General features: G+C 42.7%; 1 protein-coding gene across 1 annotated transcript in view; it reads right to left on the reverse strand.

The window, feature by feature from the left end:
• The window catches only part of LOC147708024 (histone deacetylase 2), a 166,837-nt gene that overhangs the window by 4,543 nt on the left and 141,309 nt on the right, over positions 1-20,985 (reverse strand). Inside the window, exon 13 of the mRNA XM_086926833.1 lies at positions 8,290-8,347. Coding sequence (XP_086782959.1) covers positions 8,290-8,347 — 58 coding nt within the window. The remainder of the gene's footprint in view (positions 1-8,289; positions 8,348-20,985) is intronic.

Consider the following 20,985-nt stretch of genomic DNA (forward strand, 5'->3'; position numbering starts at 1 on the left):
AGTATTGATTCAATTCATTCAGTGAACAGTCTATTGCTAAATTTCATTGCAAACTAGCCAACCTCTGGACTTTACTAGTACTATAAAACAACAATAAAGCAACCAGTAAAAGATCACAGGAAAACTGCAGGAAATTGCCCTTTTTGTATGGTAAACCACCCCCCCTCCAACTCCCCCCCCCCCTCCCCCCCACCCCCCACACACACACACTTCTTGCCCCAATGCTGATGGTTAGGACTCTGAAAGTACATTGGAACCGGTTACCCAGGCCCCAGTGCGAGTGCTCTCTCCCTAAAACTGATATGTGTGAATTGGTAACCCCAATTGGAAAACGACTTTAAGAACCCCTATAAGTCCCTAGTCCATAGTATATGGTACCAGCGGTACCCAGGACAGGGGTGTTAAAGCGGTCACCAGGGCCTGAAGCCCTCTTAGTGCCACCCTGAATGACCCAAGTAAACTACTGACAGCAAGCCTGCCATTGCAGGAACTCTACTTTGTCCTCACCATGTGAGGCAAAATCAATGAATTATTTGAATTATATTCCAATTACCCATAAGGAAGCCTCCAGAGCCCAGAGGAGGCAGGGTGCATTATATTAAAGCTAAGCACATGTAAGAGCAAGCTTATATGTCCCTATTGTTGCCTTTACCATTAAAGGACACTATGAGAGATAAACGGTCCACAGGATACCATGGGCTGGCACCCAGGCAAAGCTGAGGCTGGCAGCTCCATTATCTTACTGCCCAAATATGTTGTGGTTAGTATCAAACATTGTGCCTCATTACCCCTGACATGAATCTTGTGTTGCGGACTATGTGGCATGCACCCAGGTGGCCAACTTAGAGGTTGGCCACCAGGGTGCCTCAGCCTTTCCTGTGCTCTGGCTGCCAGTTACGCACTTACTGATGCCAAGACAGAAATCTGTCCCCCTAAAAGGTGGTGTGAACTCTCAGAGAAGTCGGACACAATACCCTGGTTGGGGAGGTCAGTCCTCCCTCCCTGACAGGATAGCTAGTGAAGTGGCACACCAAGGTGATAAGCTTCAAAGGCACTTCCACTTGTTATATGCAACCAGGCTGCCTGCCAAAGGAGGAAACAGCCATCCCCCTGGGATGGCGTGGCGAGAAAAAAAACAATGGATTAACCCCAGATCTGTTACTGGAGGGTGAATGTTTGATTTGTTAAGCATTCCGTCCATAATCGGTTCTTTTTGCATTTGTCGCCCTAAGTGGGAAAGGCAAGCCCAGATGTGGGTCCTGTGCTCAATGTGCCACTATATTCAAGCTAGCCTGCCTGATATGGGGTGAAACCCCCAAACCAGTCCTAGGATGCTTTTGTCTGGTCCAGGGAGGATCTGGCTTTGAAACTCGGGCTAAAATGTTTACATAGGGAGCATGGTCAAGACTAATTTGCATATGGCTGAGTCAAAACTGGGGTTGCGCTGAGAACAAAAATAACGATGGATTAAACCCAGATCTGTGACTGGGGTGAATGTTTGTTTGTTCAGCATTACGCCCATCATCTGTTCTTTTTGCTTTTCTCACCCTGCCCCTAAGCACACTTGCACCTGGACAGGTGAGAAAATTGGTGATTCAGGAGGTGTACACCCCTAGAAGGCAAGTCGTACCTCTAGGTAGGGCTACCCAGTCTGTGCAGCCAGGGAAGACTTCCGTCATTTTTAAAAGTGGTAGAATAGTGGGTTCTGGGTAGAAAAAGTGACCTAGATGTGACTAACTCGGGGGTGGATTAGCCGCTGGGGCTAGTAGCCCATTAACCATTTGCACCCACACCCCCAACGCCGCTAAAACTAGGATTTAAGGACTACCCCGGACACCAGAACCTCAATTCTGAACCAATTTGCACCAAAGAGGACAAAGAAAAGACTGCGACAACAGGACTTGCACAGACCAACTGAGGGATACTCTGCACCTGGGGTAACACCCATTGAACAGCATGACAGCGACTCATCCTAGGTCAAAGGTAGGTTCTCCCAAACAGGGGGATCTCTGTGAAAGCCAGAAGGAACCTAAGATTACCCTTGACTAGTGGCACTAGTCCCCTCCAACTGCTGGTAAAGACAACGTACTGGAACCGAAGAATTTCTGGCTATCGGGCTCTACAAGGAATCGCACAGAAATATATGGTCCAGTGCATTAAGTGAAAGATAGTACTTACCTAAACAAAGTTTCAGGTGGCTACCATGTTCCCCAGGACCTCCAGACATCAAATTACATTTTGCTGTGCTTACTGCTGCCAAGGCTTGTTCGATGCCAGTCCGGCAACCACTACTTTTACTCTACGCTGCACCTCGAGGGAAATTTTCAACAGTCAGCAGTGGCTTTGTCGTCAACATATTCCCTACCAGCACTGTAACCAGTAAAAACTGCTCTCCCGTGGACCTCGCATCACGACTAAGGTCCGCCAGGACAACAATGCACCGGGGTTTATCGAGCCAGGTAAAAACTGAACAGGCTGTCATGGCTTAGTCCAGGGACCCACATCACCTTTTCCCCCTCTTGGGTTCCACGCAATTCTATCTGCAAGGGAACTATTGTCGCTGACACTTTTTTCCCACTTTCCGCAATGCACAGGTTCTACGGTAGTGAATTGCTGTGATTTAGGTTTTCTTCTAAAATCCATAACGCCGGGTATATAAATCTGATAATGTTCATTTTGTTGTCTAAAGTAATATAAAAATCGGCTTTATTTGTATAAATTAGGGTCTGATTTCTATCAAGTTGTGTCAATTCCTTATCGTCTATATTTGTACTCTGAAATGCTTAACATATGTTCCTCTAGTAAAAACGGACTGCTCTTTGCCACTATACCAGGACTCCTCTAAGTATTTATTACTGTGAATCAAAGGTCCATCTTTGGGGTATTGTGAGAGCATTGCATGGTGAAGCATAACCAGCATCACCACATAATACTCCACTTTTATATAGAAACACATCTTCTAAACAAATGCATACATGGAACAAAACTTCAAAACGAGGTAACTGAAGCAAGAACCTTTGAGAGGTAAAGAAGAACGAAATTTGGATGAAAGCAAGCAAGTAGGAGGTGGTCAAGTATGAAATGAATCCGACTAAGTTGAAAAGAGGCCCGTTTACATACGTCAATGAAAATACCCATATCATTTATGAGAAAAACTAAGCAAGGAGGCAGAAGAAGCAGGCTATGGGATGTATGTGAAGAAAGAAGAGGGTTAGTTTGATGAGATGTGGCATTAACCCACATAAGAAAAAGAAGAAGCTCCAGTTTAGAGAAAGTAGAAGAGATAAAAAATGCTGAGGCAAAGAATAGAGGTTTGAAGATGAAATACGAGAAAGTGAATTTTTAAAAGTTTTTAATAAAAAAAATACCAAAGTCAAAGATAGAAGATTAGGTATGAAATGAAGGATTAAAAGATAAGTCCTTGTAAAATTGCATGAGAGGATTTATTAAAGGTAGTGATTTATAATTTTCTGGTAGCTGTGATGGACAAGGGAGCACAATATACCCTACCGGGTTCCCAACAGAGGCGGTGAGGGTCACTGCCGCCTTTCAACTCAACCGGTTGGCGAGTGAGTGCTGCACAAAGTGTACTTTTAAAATGTTTCGTCTTGGCATGATAGAATATCTTTATTTTTCAGGAATCCACAGGACCATAAATTGGTGCCTAAAATACATCACTGTGTGGAATCATTTAATCACATGAACAATTTTGCTAGGACTCCTTAAGGGCCTTAGAGTCAATTGTCTCATATGCTCTTGAATTATGCTTTCAACCTGAAGAAAACTCTCAAATTCTCTCAACTTGGTAGAAACATCGACTCTCAAGAGGTGACCTTGATAATACTGTGGACTTATGTTAATCGATTGATCATGTTCATGGGCTGTAATTACTGTTGTCACTTATAAAGATTTTACCATACTGGATGTCAAGATTGCTTTAAAAGGGTTACTTGTTTTTCTACATTAGCTTTGTAGCACTATCACTGCACCGAGTACAGCACCATTTTGCACCACTTTTAACAATTTTAGCACCAGAAATATCAAATATATAATATGTTTGCAATGATAGTCATGTGTATTACATGGTTACTGACTGTTCAGTGTCGAGCTCATTCCTCTATATATTTAAGAAGGTTAATATGATGTGCTGTTTTATGTAAACTCTAAATCAGACCCTAAATCTAAATATTAGCAATGATATTGATTAAGGATTTGGAGACAGAGAAAGGAATCACAAATTGAGCGGAAGTGAAGTATTAAGATAAGGAAAATGCTACTTAATAGTATGCATCTGTTCTTGGCATGTAGAGCTGCAGATTACTACACTTCGCATTAGATTGCCACCTGGTGTTCGGCTCGGATGATTGCATGTTGTTGTCGTCTTGGAAGAAGTCTTTTGTAGTCAAGAGATAGGCGACTCCTCCCTTGGACGATAGTGCGCATGGGCATCAGCTCCATCCTTAGATAGTTTTTCCCCCGCAATGGGAAATGATGGAGTTAGTAGAAGTAAAGAAAAGGATGTCCATGCGGGTGCATCTAAGTAAGATAAAACTGGAACAGGTCCTGGGGAGGCGGGAGGGCGTGTAGTAATCTGCAGCTCTACATGCAAAGAACAGATACATACTGGTAAGTAGCATTTTCCTTTCGAGGCATATGAGCTGCAGATACTACACTTAGCATTGATTGTGCAGCAGTGTCTCCCATAGCGGTGGTCACCTGTATCTGTTGCAGTAGTTTGAAAGAGAGTTTCAAGGACAGTTTGGCCTACTGCAGCTTGCTGCTTGGCTTGCACATCAACACAGTAGTGTTTAGTGAAGGTATGTGTTGTAGACCATGTTCTGCCTTGCATATGTCCTCTAGGGGGATGTTCCCTAAGCAAGCCATAGAGGCTCCTAGTTTGCGTGTGGAGTGCACTCTAGGAGGAACTGTTATTGTGCGTTTTGCTTTTTGATAGCATATTTGTATACATTTTGCAATCCACCTTGCAATTCCACCCTTAGAGATGGGGTTGCCTTTATGAGGTGGAGAGAAAGACACAAACAATTGTTTTAGTTTTTCGAAAAGATTTAGTTCCATCTATATAGTAGAGAAGAGCTCTTTTAACATCTAGTTTGTGTAGAGCTTTTTCTGCTACAGAGTCGGGGTTTTGGAAAAACACAGGTATCTCTACAGATTGGCTTAAATGAAAAGGAGTAATGACTTTTGGAAGGAATTTAGGATTAGTTCTTAGAACCACTTTGTTACGATGTAGTTGTAAAAATAGTTCTTGTATTGTGAAAGGTTGTGTCTCACTTTCTCTTCTAAGAGAGGTAATAGCAATAAGGAAAGCTGTTTTCCATGTGAGGAATTGCAATTCACATTTGTGTAAAGGCTCAAAAGGGGGTCCCATGAGTCTTGTAAGAACAACGTTTAGGTTCCACACTGGAGAAGGTGTTAACGTGGGGGGAATGATTCTTTTTAATCCTTCCATAAATGCTTTAATAGCAGGCACTCTAAAAAGAGACAGATGTCTGTTTCGTAAATACGCTGCAATTGCTGCAAGGTGCAGGCGTATGGATGAATATGATAAGTTACATCTTTGTAAATGTAAAAGGTAGCAAATTATATTCTGGATAGACACGTCCAGGGGATCAATTTGGTTATTGTTGCAATAAATGGCAAATCTCTTCCATTTAGCAGCATAACAAGCTCTTGTAGTAGGTCTCCTGGGCTCTTTAATGATGTTCATACAGTCTGGTGGCAGGCTAAGATAACCAAACTCTAAGACTTCAGGAGCCAGATCGCCATATTCAGTTGAATTGGGTCTGGATGTCCGATGTCTCCATGGTTCTGCGTTAGCAGGGATGGTGTGAGGCGTAACTTTTGGTGTGGATCGAAAGGACGCGCAGGCTGTACATCTGGATTCGTCGTGTTCTGGCGATAAGCACATGTTGCAGACCTCAGGGTGGTCATTTGTGGAAACTTTGCTCCACACTCGGGGCATCTCTTGAATGGCGTCCTTTCCATGGGTTTTAGGCCTCACAGCCTGGATAGGCCCAACTGCCCGTGTCGACGACCGGAATCGAGCTCATGGAGTCGAAAACGATGTTAGTCGATATTGAAGGTAGTTCGGTAAAGTTTTAATAAGTTTTTTGCGCTTTGAAGTGCTTGAAAAGTCTATTTCTAGCCGGAGCGGAAAAAGTTCAGCCCAACCCAGTGGTGGAAAAAACCAATCTAAGGATGGAGCCGATGCCCATGCGCACTATCGTCCAAGGGAGGAGTCACCTATCTTGTGACTACAAAAGACTTCTTCCAAGACGACAACAACATGCAATCATCCGAGCCCAACACCAGGTGGCGATCTAATGCTGAATGTAGTGTCTGCAGCTCATATGCCTCAAACATTTAGTTCAAAGACATAGCACCTGATTCGGAGTCTGGCGGTCCGATGACACCGTATTACAATTTGGGCAGTTTGACTGCCATGGGGCCGCTGATGCTGCTGGGGAACCATCATTTCCCAACGGACTTGCAGTGGCCAGAGGCTCCTATACGTTGGCGCAACATATTTGGAGTTTCCTCACCACCCTATTTTTCAGGGTGGTGAGTCTGCCATGAAAAGTGTGGCGGTGAAGAAACTAAGGGGGCCCTACAGAACCCCCTGTTGCCTCTGGGCTAGGGGATGCATGCAAGGGAGTACATGATGTGCCCCCCTGTATGCGTACAGCCCCAGTTCCTGCACTGCATGGGCTTCACAGTCCATGCCGTGAAGAAACGAGCTGCGGCGCTCGCACATCGGTGCCTTTCTAAGGCTCTCCTATGAGCCTTAAAAAGGCACTGCCACTGCAGGACTGCTTAACCTGTATACCAGTAGGAATACGACATGCTGTAGAACTACGGGTTTGGTAGTAGGGCAGGGGGAGTCTGGCATGGTGGCCCATTGCCACACCGCTGAACTCGTAATCAGGCCCTCAGTAAAGAATCCTTGACATCACTTAGAGATTGCCCAGTAGTGCAAGACATAATCAAGAAAGTGAGTGAGATTTATTAAAGGAAATAAAGTGAAATATAAAAGTGAAGAGGGGGATAACAGTGGGAAGAGTGACAAAGAGCAGACTTCGAGTCAGTGAATATGGTCCAAATGATATTGAAAGACGTTATCCACGTTTTGAATAACATTGGAACTCTACACTGAACCCTTAGAAAACAAAATTACAAGGGTTAGATTAGTTAAGTGCAAGGTATGAGCATATCAGAGGGTAAGGGATACAGATGGAAGGGGTGAACAGTATAGAAGAATTTCCCAGGCATGCATGTGTAGTCAGACACCAATGAACAGACTGATCATGCTCTACACACACCAATCTCCACACAAGTTCCTTCAACAAGGAAGGAGGGTGGGCTATATTAAATTTTTCTTTCCCACAATATTTTCAGTTTATAGCCATCTGTCATAGCCTGCCAACTAGTTTCAGACTGAAGAATCATTAAACACCGCCCCTTCTCAATGCTAGTGCTTAGAATATTGCACCCAAAAACAGCACACCCCTGTACAGGTGGATTGTTGCAGACCCTTTTGCTGGATGAAGACAAGAACTTGCTATGAACCTTTTTAGCTGGTGTCCTGTCAAAGCTTTGCAATGATCTCTATGACCTGCTCCTGTGACGGGACAAACAGTTCTTTTTGGAAATATTTAAACAATGTACGTTAGTACACCTATTTCAAGGGTGTTGAATTAAGGCTCCATTCACAAAAGCAAACTGGATCTCATGTGGGCACCTTCTTTGCTTTATGATTCGCCTTCTATGTACAGAGGTTGGACAATCAGAGAGAGCTTGGTCTGCTGTAGGATGTCACATACTTAAAGGTAGAGGAAGAAGCATTGCAGAGGTTGAAGACTGAGCCAACAAAGTTAAAGAAAAGACTCTGGAGTAGCTAATTCTGGTGCAGTGTCCCGGATAATCACCTTAAAGAACTCTGCAGTAAAAAGCAAGTCAGAAATATCTACAGCAAGTACTGCAATACTAGGTGTAAAACATAATGGAGAAAGGGATGGGAATATGCTCTTCCTTCTCCTCTCGCTAATAAGGCACTTAAATGGAAAGACTAGAACACATGTTCCCTTTAATGCTCTGCAGAAAATGCTCTGATACCTCTTAGAGGTGTAATGTATAGCAGTTTACAATCCTGAAGAGAAATGTTGCATTCGGAGAAGGCATTTCTCACGCAGAAATAAAAAATACAGTGTTCTGATTTTTTTCAAGTTGACTGTCATGGAGAAAACAGATGAAATTTAGGTTGGCTCTTACCCTTTGGTGTCTGTTTTTTCAACACTGCTGTCTTTAATTTTCTCTTCCTCTTTCACTTCTAGAAGACATATAAACCGGTTTTTAAAGGTTCTCCAAATTAACCATAACCATTTGATTAAAAAGCATACAAAACGTTTCAACAACAAACCCATGCACATTCACAACCGTTTATTGGGATGAGACAATACAAGTGTGTTTTAATATAATTTTACTGCCATTTGTTGAAATGTAAACCATCACTAATCAGTAGCCAGTCAAATAAGAATAGAGAAATGACAATTTTGCTCATCTTCAGCAGTAGTTGTTTCAGGTATACAATCTTCAATCTGGTTCGCGAATAACTCTAGATTCCGCAGTAATGCTCAAAAATATTTTATATTGCAAACTATCACAGAGGCCAGGTTTTAGTAAATATATGTAAGAGTCATGTAAGGTGCAAACAAGCACCAGGATATGTTCTTACCATGTCCCTGATGGACTGAGTGGGTGGTCACATTTCTTAAACACGAATGAAGGAAGAATTTTAAGGAAGAGGTGTGGCGCAGCGGCCTGAGCAACTGACTCCAGGCAACTGACTCCGAAACCTGGGGGCTCACGGTTCGATCCCCGGCGCAGGCGGCAGATCAGCCCAGCACCAAGTGACTCTGGGCAATAGCTCGCTTAATATTCCAGACGGCCCCCAGCGCCTTGACACCCTCCAGTAATTGTTCACGCTTTACAAATACTGGACATTTACATTTATGAATAAGCATAAGTCAATTGATGAGATTTAGTGGATGTGGGTGCAGCATAATTACGGTATACTGGGTGAGCGTGTGCAAGCAATCCCTTGCAGGAAGGGTCTAGTTGGGGAGACTATGAAACAGGAAGAACACAAGGCTGAATTTGTGACCGGATACTCCAGATATTTCAATAGATATTCTCCAGTCATGCTTCTTATGTTTCCTCCAAGTTTGGTTTCTTTGGCACTGCCTTAACATGAAAATAATAGCATGACCAGAGTTCAACTTCCTGCTCTCAGTGTATATGGGTGCCAGTCTTCAAGGTAATTCCAGTCCCCACCCGTTAAGGTTTTCTGTGTTATACATTAGTGTAGGGTCTGCAATCCTATGGTCAGCCCAGATTTTTGCTTATTGCTTCACTGGTTTACGACTTTCCCTGGCTGTGGGCCTGCTAATCAGACCCACAGCCTAGCTGTTCTCTCTCTAAATTGACATCCATGTACCTTAGGTGCATTTACCAATTGGTATTGGGTCACTCTCGTAAGTCCTTGTACAGTGTACCATAGGTAACCAGGGCATAAGTGCACCCAAGGCCTACCAGGGGCTGCAGCATGTATTGTGCCACCCCTGGCTGGCCATCTAAACAGACACAACTGGCTGGTAACACAGCTGGGGCAAGACGGTGTAATCACCCTTTGCTTTAGATATAGCATACCTATATCTAACCCTAAAATGGACACATATACTCCTATAAGTCACTCCTATGGCAGGCCTTAATAATCCTGGAGGCAGAGTGCTTGGAATTATGTGAGATGGTGCTCTAGCATGAGCTGAGCCTGTCTGCAGCTTTCGGAACCAAGTCCTTAGCTGTTTCCATGATAACGCTATACCATATACTCTTAAGTGCATTATAATCCCTGTGGTTATTGCTAACTTTGGCATAGCATTATCAAAACATGTCGAGTAAGGTGTCATACGAATTGGAATACTACCCCCTCGCCAGTTCCGGCAACGGGGGTAGCATTCCACCCTTTTAGAGGGACACAACATGTATGTTACTGTGAACCCCGGTTAAAGTTAACTAGAGTCTCAGCATCACAAAATGGATGCTGCTACCACAGACATAAGTCTGACCTCCTGCTGCTGGGAGTCCTTCCAGCGAGGGAGGCTTGGACAAAGGGTTTCCTGCCTTGGGAGGTGCTAGCACCACCCAAGACAGGATTTTATGTATTGAGGTAGGACAGGATGAAAGGAATGAGACATGCCTGGGGCACACAAGGTGTCCCTGTGCATACCCCGGTTCAAACCAGTTGCTGGGGAACTCCAGCCCCAGCTCTGACACAAAACCGGACAAAGGATAGGGGGTGTAACCACCCCCCTTCCTGGTCCCACCCATAGGAGGGACCTAGTCATAGTACAGCCCACTTTAGGCGAATAAAGGTAGGAGCTGGTCCCATTCCAAATTAGATTATCCTGAATTGAATCTACAAGAAGAAACTCTGGACTTCGACTTTCTGCTCCACAGAAGACTGAAGAAAATCTCCCTTGTGGCCAAGGAGTGACCACCCTGCACAAGCAGGCACCATCAAGCGTCCTAGCGGTTCACTTTGTCGTCCTTCCTGCCTGGAACCAGACTTCAGAGCCCGACGACATCCGGACTTCCAGACCTCTCCGACCTCTACCTACATCTGCAGCACAGCTGAGATCCGTGGGTGCGACGAGACACGTGGGACCGGCCATCTTGAAGAAACTGCACTTCGCTTCCAGCACGACTTCAGAGGCATCCTCGAGAAAGTGCTTTGGGGATTGAGAAGCCCCAGCCCCGAGCAGCTCCTGCACAGAAGATCAGCCCTCCAGCATCCACGAGATCTGCGTGGGGCCCTTTTGCTTGGTTGCTGCTCGAAGCGTTGTCTAGTCACTTGCCGGCTGGCTAGTGACCTCCTAGACGACGATCCACGAAATCCACATTGCTGGTCTGGTTGCTCTAGACTGGCCCTTGCTTCCCTGCAAAGGAGAAGCACCCCGGACCCTCCTGGTCCGCACCAGACGCCTTTTCCACTCACCGCGTGGGTTGCCTTTGCCAAGGCCTGTTGACGCCGAATCCGGAACCAACACCGCCGACAGCGAGAGCCTGCGTGGGACAGCTCGTGCCTCCATCCTGGTCGTCGAAGACACCTCCTGGTCCACGTGGCTGCAGAGTAAAGCGTCCACTCTTCACCTGATCGCGACGACAGCATCTGGTTCCTTCCTGGTTCCACTCCGGTCACTGGCTAGTGACTTTGAACATTGTCCCCTCTGCTTTCAGGTCTTCATCTTCCTCGATCCACCCTTGGATCGCTCCGGACAGCTTCCTCCTGGTCGCCTGCAGCATCTTTCTTCAAGGCTCCATAGACTTCGACGCGGAAACCCGACACTTTCACACCTATGCACCGGCAGCCCGTGGGTGAGGTAACGAGAGCATTTCGGTGCTCAAGGGTAGATTGACTCTCCTAGTGTCCAGGTATCCAGTCGTTTTAGTCCTAGCTAGTCGGAACGGTCTTTTACTTACCTTTCTGTAATTTGTACTGTCCATTGACTTTGTCCCGCATCTCGCGTGTGAGTTCACACTCTGCACACGGGTCCCGTGGGCCTCCTGCTACTTACCTAAGGTTAGGGTAGTGTAGTCCCAGCGATCCTACAGCCTCTGGACAGCTCCATTCTTCTATCGATTTCCTTATTCCATTTACTTAGTATATGGTTTGTCGTGCCCCTAGGGCACCATTGTAATTTGTGCAACTTAACGTATTTTTCTTAAGAGTCTTGTCATGTGCTTAGCCCTCTGATCTCATAAAGAGTTGAGGTGTTTTGTTAGTAATAAATATCTTGTTTATTTTCATAACAACCTGTGTGGTGTCTTTATTTGGTATTCAAGGGGTTATATGTGGTAAAACAGCTGGCTTCACATGCCAAAAGAGTTTAGCCTAAGACTGCTTTGTCCATGCTACCATTAGGATAGCTGGTCTATAAGGTTGACTTACAACCAATCACCATAAGGGTTGTTTGGACTGATACAAGGTGATCACTAGAACTAGTGAGCATCATATATCAGGCCAACTTCTCACAATTAGGCCTTCAGTTGTAGCCTCTGCTCCATTGGAAGCCAATAGGCTTCTTACAAAGCAATGGTTAAGCGATTGAGATGTAGGTAGGTACTTGCTGCCTGGTTTACTAGCATGCACTGGGCCAGGGACAGACTGATTTGCATATAGCCAGGTTCTGAGCTGGGATGGTGCAGTGAGCTAAATAACGGTGATGGATCAAGCCCTGATCTTTGGACTGGGTAAGAGTGGTCTGCTTAATTCAGACACTCTGTTCATCACCGCCCCCTTTTCTGAATGGTTTACTAACATGAGCAACTCCTCGATTTGGACTCGTGAAAAGTAGATGCACGTAGTACTGAAGTAATCCAGCCCGGTAAGAATCAGATACTGCGTAAGTTCTAAGTGGTTACCGTTTAGAAGATGAAGTACCTTCTTGAATTAATGAGTTCAGTTGATAGCTTACGTTGTTCACCACAACAGTGACCTAGTGTTTCAAGATAATATCAGAGCTAAATGGAAGCACCCAAGTTCTTGGCCTTGGACACCAGCAAGAAGACATTATCTGCGAGATGTGACCAGGAGAATGGAAGTGCTATGATATCCCTGCAACAGTACCTGTGTGTTTGTAGCATTACAAAAGTACCTGTATGTTTTAAAACACATATAGAAGCAGCACTGCTCCACAACATCACAGGCCCGTTGACATCTTTTTCTGTGTGAGCTGAATAACAGACTCTAAAATCCGTCCCAATTAATCTAGCAAAGTTAAAGGTACGCATTCTTCAAGCCATCACCTGTGGTACAAAAAATTATTTCCGATGTATAACAAATATAAATATATATATATATATATATATTTACTGAAAAAACATAGGTTTCACACCAGTTATAGTTAGCTGGAAATTTTACTGACATAAAACCATTGAAATTCCCACGTTACAGTTAGTTGGACTCACTATAACGTGCGCACCTGCAATGCACTGCTGATGACGTCACATATTACATCACTCATGACATGGTCAGTGACCTCACTCATGACACCATCCATTGAATGTGTGTCTTTCTGAAAAATAAATATGTTTTATATATGTATATGTAAAGGTCGATGGAAGAATAAATGTTTAAATAAGTGTCTAAATGGATGGGTTTTTTTTTAATTGATTGGTTAACTGGCTTATTAAGTGTATCTTAGTGAATACATATATTAGCAAGTAATGTTTAAATATTTAAATATATGTATCAGTGTTTCACTTTGTGTATAAGTGGCTGCATGGGTTGGTGAGTAGCTACATGTGTGTGTATATGGGTTATTAGATTTTTTTTAGTATCAGTATGAGTGTCTGTATGGTTTGGTGGGGGTATTACTTAGCACATAGATGCATCAATGACTGACTCACTGTTTGCATGTGTTTTAAAGACAGCATGTGTGCAGGACTGTATCGGTCGATGAGTGTGTATATGTGTGTGTTAGTGAGTGAATGACTGTCTCACTAGTGTCTTTATCAGTAACAACATATGTTTTAATCTAGTATATGTGAGTATTGATGTATATAAGTGAGTATATGTGAGAGTGAGAGATTGTAAGAGTTCCTGTTTAAATAAGTATGTATTTCTATAAGTGATTGTTTAAGAGAGTAAGTATGTGTAAGTTTCCTTAGAAGTAAGGTGGTAGTGTGTGTATAGCTGTATATGCAAATAAATGGATGTTCAATAGTTTATTTGCATGTGTGAGAATGTGTGTGAGTAACTTTTGGATGACTGTCGGTGTGTAACAGGATGTATAGGTGTATCACTACATATGATGAGTGAGTATATGTATGAGTGACTACATAGAACTGTTGGTGAATGAGTGGATGTGTATATAGATGGTGGAATTACTGAATTGGTTGTTGTAACTGGTATGGGTATCTCCATTTTTTTGAAAATGTTAGTTTCTATTTTTGAATATGTGTTTCAAGGGTTACATTACACTGAAAGGAGGTCTGTCACTCTGTCACAAGGATGGTGTCATCAGTGATGTCACTGACCATGTCATGAGTGATGTAATATGTGACGTCATCAGCAGTGCATTGCAGGCGCGCAAGTTATAGTGAGTCCAACTAACTATAACGTGGGAATTTCAATGGTTTTATGTCAGTAAAATTTCCAGCTAACTATAACTGGTGTGAAACCTATGGTTTTTTCAGTGAATTTAATAGGTTTTTTAAATGCTAATTCCTAACTATAACTGGTGTGAAACCTATGGTTTTTTCAGTGAATTTCATAGGTTTTTTAAATGCTAATTCCTAACTATATATAGGGCCTCAAACCTATGTTTATTTCAGTGAATTTAAAAGGTTTTTTAATAGCAAATTTCTATAGCTATCAAATATAATATTTTTTATAATGAATCCTATATTGTATATTTATGTAATAATATTTTTTATGTATATTGTTCATGTTTTTTTTAATTTTTTTTGCCCTGGAGCGCTCCCGGTGCGCATACCGGTGAGCGCACCGGTAAGCGCAGTCTTCCGGCGCGCCCCGGTGCGCGTACCGGTGAGCGTCCCGTTTGCGCTATTGCCGCAAACGAAAACATCATCGTGACGTATCGCGTAGCCGCGTCCGCGTGATACGCACGGCGTAAGCGCACCCAGAAGCACTCGAGCGCATACGATCGCTCTACGTAAGCGCCCCGGGGAGCGCCCCAGGGCGCGTAGCGTAAGCGCGTCGGGTCATGTGACCTGAAAATAACACTTTTCATTGGTTCAGGACAGTTTTGTTTCCCAAATGATGAAAGCCCCCACCTTTTTTCCTCATTCTCACTTTTTACTTTGACTGAGGAAGACCTGTTTGCAGACCTATTTGTACCTATTTATACTGAGAAATGGCTACAGTAGCAGCAGCAGCCGGAGCATCTCAACCACCACCACCACCACCACCACCACAAGGACCACCACAACACCAGTGGTGGAGAAGAAGAAGAGGAGGAGGAGGAGGAGAGGTGGTACCTGCCTGAAGATACTACCACCTATAAGCCAAAGGAGCACATTGTATGGGAGTTTTTTAAAATCCCAAGGGGCCTCAAGAAAGTTAATGCGCCAAAGGTTAGTTGTCTGATCTGTGGCACTGTACTTTCCAGGTGGAACCCTGCCAAAAAGTATTCTTTTGGCAACATCATGATTCGCCACATGCAACGCCGGCACCCAAACAACTATGCTGCGGCAGAGGTCAGAGAACTGATCAGAAACCCTCCCCAATCTTCTCCCAGCCCCTCCCAAAGTAAGCAACCCACTCCATCGGGTCCAGAGACAAGTGAGATGGTCCCAAACGTCAAAACCCAGTTTGGAGATTTCAAAATAGTTTGCAAATTTTGTGCAAGGACAATTTGCTATGGAGAGCAAAGTATTAAACTGATTAACCGTGCTGGAGACAACCACAAGTGCAAAAACAAACCTTAATTATTGCCTGCTTTTTTTTGCTCCAGTTGAGCCGTTTACAATTCCCTGTTTTTTGTTTGCCCCCATAAAAATTACAAAAAAATATATAAAATTGTTCATAAAAGCCAAAAAAAGTTAAAAATGTTCCAAAAAACAATAAAAAAAATAAAAACAACAAAAAGAATAAAAAAAACAGTTTTTAGAACTACCTCCAATTTATAAAAAAATGCTACATTTTTAAAATACTCGGTCATTCTTTTTTCCCCATGGTACGCTCCCCGGTACGCTCCGTGCTGCGAGTACAGGGCGCTCCCCCCTTGCAAAAAAAAAAAATGTTTTGACCCGCGGGCCCTTTTATGACCCCCACATCAAACCTAGGGGGTCGGGGGGGGGGGTCTACCCTGCCCCCTTTTGGTCATTTCCCCCTTTGTTTTTGCCACCTCTTGTGTCTCGATCCTACCGAGACACAAGATGGCGGCCGCTCCGGACTGTTTGGAATGTTGACAGACACCTGAGAGCCAATCAGCTTACCACTCGCGAACTCGCGTAGCGCGCTGGAGCGCGCCCCGGTGCGCGTACCGGGGCGCGCTTATAGATATATTTTTTTGAACCTAAATTACTCAAAATCCACTGGAGCACATATCTTGAGACATAGCAAAGGCACATCGGGCTACCAGTCCCGACAATTTTGCCAAGTTTGGTGGAAATCCATTCAGCTGTTCGGGCGAAAAGCGAGTCCAACCGCCCTATGGAAATTAACATGGGGAAAACACGTTTTGGGTCCCCCTTTTATCTCGGCCCCCACTTGACGAATCCCCCCCAAACTTTCAGGGAAGGAGCGGAGCGCAGCGACGCAAATTTAAGAAAAATTACAGGCAGATCCCTAAATCGGCGCCAAAGTTATTCCCAATAGAATGTTGCGGATTTCCTATGGAAAACAATCCTAACTATAACTACCTACTGGCGACCGCCAGTAGGATATATATATATATATATATATATATATATATATATATATATATATATATATATATATATATATATATATACACATACACACAGCTGAAATATCCATGTAACATCTGAATATGCAGTATGCTTTTTTCATTAAAGAATGGCATCGACTTTTAGAAGTTTTTCAAAACAAAGCAACAGCTCAATTATGTTAGCCTTCAGCAGTCAAAGTTGTATTTACACCACTCACATCTTTTTTACAATCCTCTTATACATCAAGGAGTTCTCAGTCCCATTTTAACTCCTTGGTAACACAGGGCTACATTATTTACAAAAGAACAAACACAAAGAATAACAGCTAGGAAAAAGAATTAAAGCAGCATCAAGGACAGAGTTCCACATGACCTGCTTCAACTGTACAGAATAAAGGCAGCCTCTCCAAAAAAATGTTTTCTCATATGCTCATACAGGCCAAACAGTCACTTGGTGAAATCTAAAGTCAAGAACTTTCTTGGCTGAATAGAGCTAACTGTTTAAGAAAAGTAAAAAGCTGGTAAAGGTTTCCTTTGCAGTCACTTATGCTACTGTCTCTCAGGATGCATCAGTGGCTTCATTAAATCTATTGACAAGGATGAGACCAATTTGCATTGCCTCTGGCATACATTATGGCAGAAAACATAGTTAAAGGCACCTACATGATTAAAGGCACATGTGATTTACTTAAGCAGCCAGCCATAGCAAGAGTAGGCCCTCTATGAAGGGCTAGACCTAAGCCTCCTAGTAAGTGAAAACTCTTCATTCTCTATGGGTTTAAACTCATTATACAATAAATATCCCATAAGCATAGTCCAAGGCATCAACAACAGGTCACCTTGAGCAGCGCTAGGGCTGCCGGGTGCAATATAGCATTGGGTGCCCCGTAAAGTCAACGTGGATTGGACCAGTCAAAAAGAGGCTGCAGACTGGGAGGCCAGTCCGGCTGAACCAACAGGTGGTCTCACAATGCTCAGGGACACCTTTGGTTCTCTTCTCCTCGAGCCAGGGCGGCCGGGTGCAGAGGTGTCCTGAGGCATCGGGTTTCTGTCACCGGCGACACTCACGGTAGAGGGGGCCTGCACAAAGAGGCTGCAGGTGATGCTGGGAAGTCAACAGTTGGAACACCCAAGATGGGCTTCGGATCTGGAGGGTGGGGGGGGGGGGGGGGGTGACCATGCTGGCACTGTTGATCCACTTCAACTTGGGCTAGGGGCACAGGTTCAGCGGTGCTTTCCAGAATCTGGTTTTAGTGGCCATGAGTCCTCGCTGCTCTTCTGGGCTGCCTGCAGGATAAAGGGGAGCAGCGCTGTTAGTCCACAGGAGTTCCTGGGTCTTGGGTGAAGGCTGGAAGTCCTCCCAGGCTTTTGGAGGCACAGACAGCTGCAGGACGAATAGTCTTTGGTGCAACTATCAAGGACAGCAGACAGGCTGGCTGGGATGGCACCAAGTCAGTCGCTGGTTTTCTGTTCTTACTTTTGTATCTCTTCAGCGTCCGCCTTCTTCTTTCAGGTAGGATCTGATTTCCTGGTGCCAGGGGCTCCCCTAAATACAGAATTTAGGGACATTAGGGGAGTGTAGGGTAGCTTACCCCTTGGGTCACTATGCACCCTATATGACCACTTCTTGAAGAAAATGGGCATAACCATATCCCAAAGTTCCTAATTCTGCCATCACAAAGATGGCAGATTAAAAAATGTCGGGTACACATCAGTTAGCCCACCTTAGGGGTGGAACTAGCCTGAGGGTGAACACGCCTCTACGACTACAAATTTTCCCACCAGACCAGGGGCCGAATGGGCCCAGGCAAGGGGGTGACATCACCTCTGAGGGTAAACACCCAAAATATCGATTCAAAAATATCGAGAGGACAAATTATCGAATCAAAAATATTGAGAGGACAGAATATAGAATAGACATAATAGAGTTTAAAATAGTATCAACATATAGGTAAGTAATATCGAATGTCATTATATAGATTCTTGTATTATATGTTAGTAAATGTGTTTAAAGTATATAATTTTTTTAATGTATGTTACAATTTTTTTAAGAATGAACTTTGTCAATTAATTTTTGTATATATATATATATATATATATATATATATATATATATATATTTAGGGGAATAGGGTGGGAAGTAATTTCATTTATATAAAAAAAGTATTAATAATTAATTGGTTAATAATTAATATTGATAATTAATTTTTGCGTATATTAGTTCCGTACCGGGTTGTGGGTTTATAGGGTGGGAAGTAATATAATTAAAATACAAAATCATAATTAATTAATAAATGTATGGTTAATAATTAATATTGGTAATTGAGTTAATGAATTGATTACATATTTAAAAAAGGTATTAATACAGGATTTTAATTACTTGATAAATATGTAAAATGTGTAACTGCTTATTAATTAGTAATTAAATATTGTTTTTATAATTAATTAATATGGTAATTATGTTCATTTTTGAGGAGTGTTTGGAGTGTTTATAGGGGAGTATGGTGTGTTAAATTATTTGAAAATACTTTATTAATATTTATATCATTTTATCAACGTTATTTTATAGTGTTAATTGTGTAAATTAATGTAGATATTGTTTTTATTTTTTTGTTCATTGTGATTAGCCAATTAATTGTTAATTAATTATATTAATTAATTAATTCTTTAGACTATTGGAGGGGACGTTTATAGTGGAAAATAGTGGGAGGTAAATTAAAATTAAATTAATTCTTTTTTTAATTAATTTTAAATACATTGTAGGACTGGGTCTACTAAATTATTCCTCTATGCTATTCAACACTTCCCCTACTGTTGCACTCTCTGGAGTGGAGTGAGAATAGTAATTTTTGCCCCTACGCTATCCAACGCTTTCCCTACTGTTGCACTCACTGGAGTGGGAAAAGTAATTTTTACCCTCCCGCTATCCAACGCTTCCCTACTGTTCCACTCGCTGGAGTGGGAATAGTAATTTTTACCTACCTGCTATCCAACACTTTCCCTACTATTGCACTCACTGGAGTGCGAATAGTAATTTGTACCCAAGCGCTATCCAACAAATTCTTTACTTTTCCATTTGTTGGAGTGTGAATACTAATTTTATTCCCTTAGCTGTGCAACGTTTTTACTTTTGTTATATTTAATTGAGTGTAAATTATTAATTAAATAAAAAGTTTTACTTTAATTATTTAAATTATATATTATTTATTTTTATATTTATATAATAGGTTTACATTATATATTTGTAATGATTTAAATATTTTATCATGAAGAATAATAATTCTTTTATAATATTAAGTAAATATATATGTCAAAAAATAAAAAATAAAAAATAAATTACCTTTATTATTTTTACATTTTAAGCTTTTTTACATTATTCTAACTATGTTTTATTTAATTGTGTTTATTATTTAATTACTTTAACATTATTTTTAATACATTTAAAAAATTCGATATTTTAAACATTGATATTTTGTACTCGATATTTTAGTACTTACCTGTTTGTAGATAGGGACTTGATATGTCCCTCGATATTTTGGCCAGTCGATATTCTGTCCCTCGATATTTAGTCACTAATCCACCTCTGAGGGAAGACAGATTTGCATACCAAAAGCGGCGTGCTCTCTGAAGCTCCCTGGCATTGAATGCTAATTCAGAGGTCATCCTGCCGTAGGGAGTGTAAAACCCCCTCTACCGGTGGAAGCTTTGATCCTGACCTCCTGAGAGCATGGGCTCCACCCCTGGGAGTCAGAATATCATCTGTGGTGGCAGACCCGTCAAGACCAGTCAGCCAGCACACTAGTAGTTGGTAGGTTTTCTGGGGAACCACTAAGGTGCCCTCTGGGTGCCTGTACTAATAAATCCATCACTGGAATTAGTGTGAGGTTATTAATAGAAGATGTTTGATACCAAACGTCTTTGGATTCATGAAGCCAACATGTAGCTGGGGAACCCATTTTACACCAGTGTCCAGTACATGCATTTAAAGTAGCGTCTGTGCTCACTTGCACTGGCAGTAATTGAACTGCCCAGCACAGGGGCATATCTGCTATATGTTCACACATGTAGTATAGTGTACGCTGCCATAGAGCTGTAAGGCCTACTGTAGGGGTGGCTTATCTATATTGCATGCAGTGTCTGCAGGCATGGCACACAGGGATGTTTGCAACGTTGTGTTCTCACTTTTGTCAGCACCAAGATACGCAGCCTGCAATGGCAGTGTGCACGAGTACTTGAGTATTGAGGGGTGTACATTAGGGTGGCATAATACATGCTGCAGCCTGTAGGGCCCCTATTTGGCACTCATACCGTAGGTACCTGGGGTACCATTTACCAGGGGCTTACACAAGTGCCTAAGAAATTGCCAATTTGGGGAACAATTGTACAGATATAAGGAAACAGATCTGGCACTGGGAACCTGGTTAGCTGAAACCCAGTGCACTTCTGTTAAAATTGTATCGAATACCAGGCAAAAAGTGGGAGCAACCTG

The sequence above is a fragment of the Lissotriton vulgaris genome, chromosome 6 (genome assembly GCF_964263255.1).
Source record: "Lissotriton vulgaris chromosome 6, aLisVul1.2, whole genome shotgun sequence".
Classification (NCBI taxonomy): domain Eukaryota; kingdom Metazoa; phylum Chordata; class Amphibia; order Caudata; family Salamandridae; genus Lissotriton; species Lissotriton vulgaris.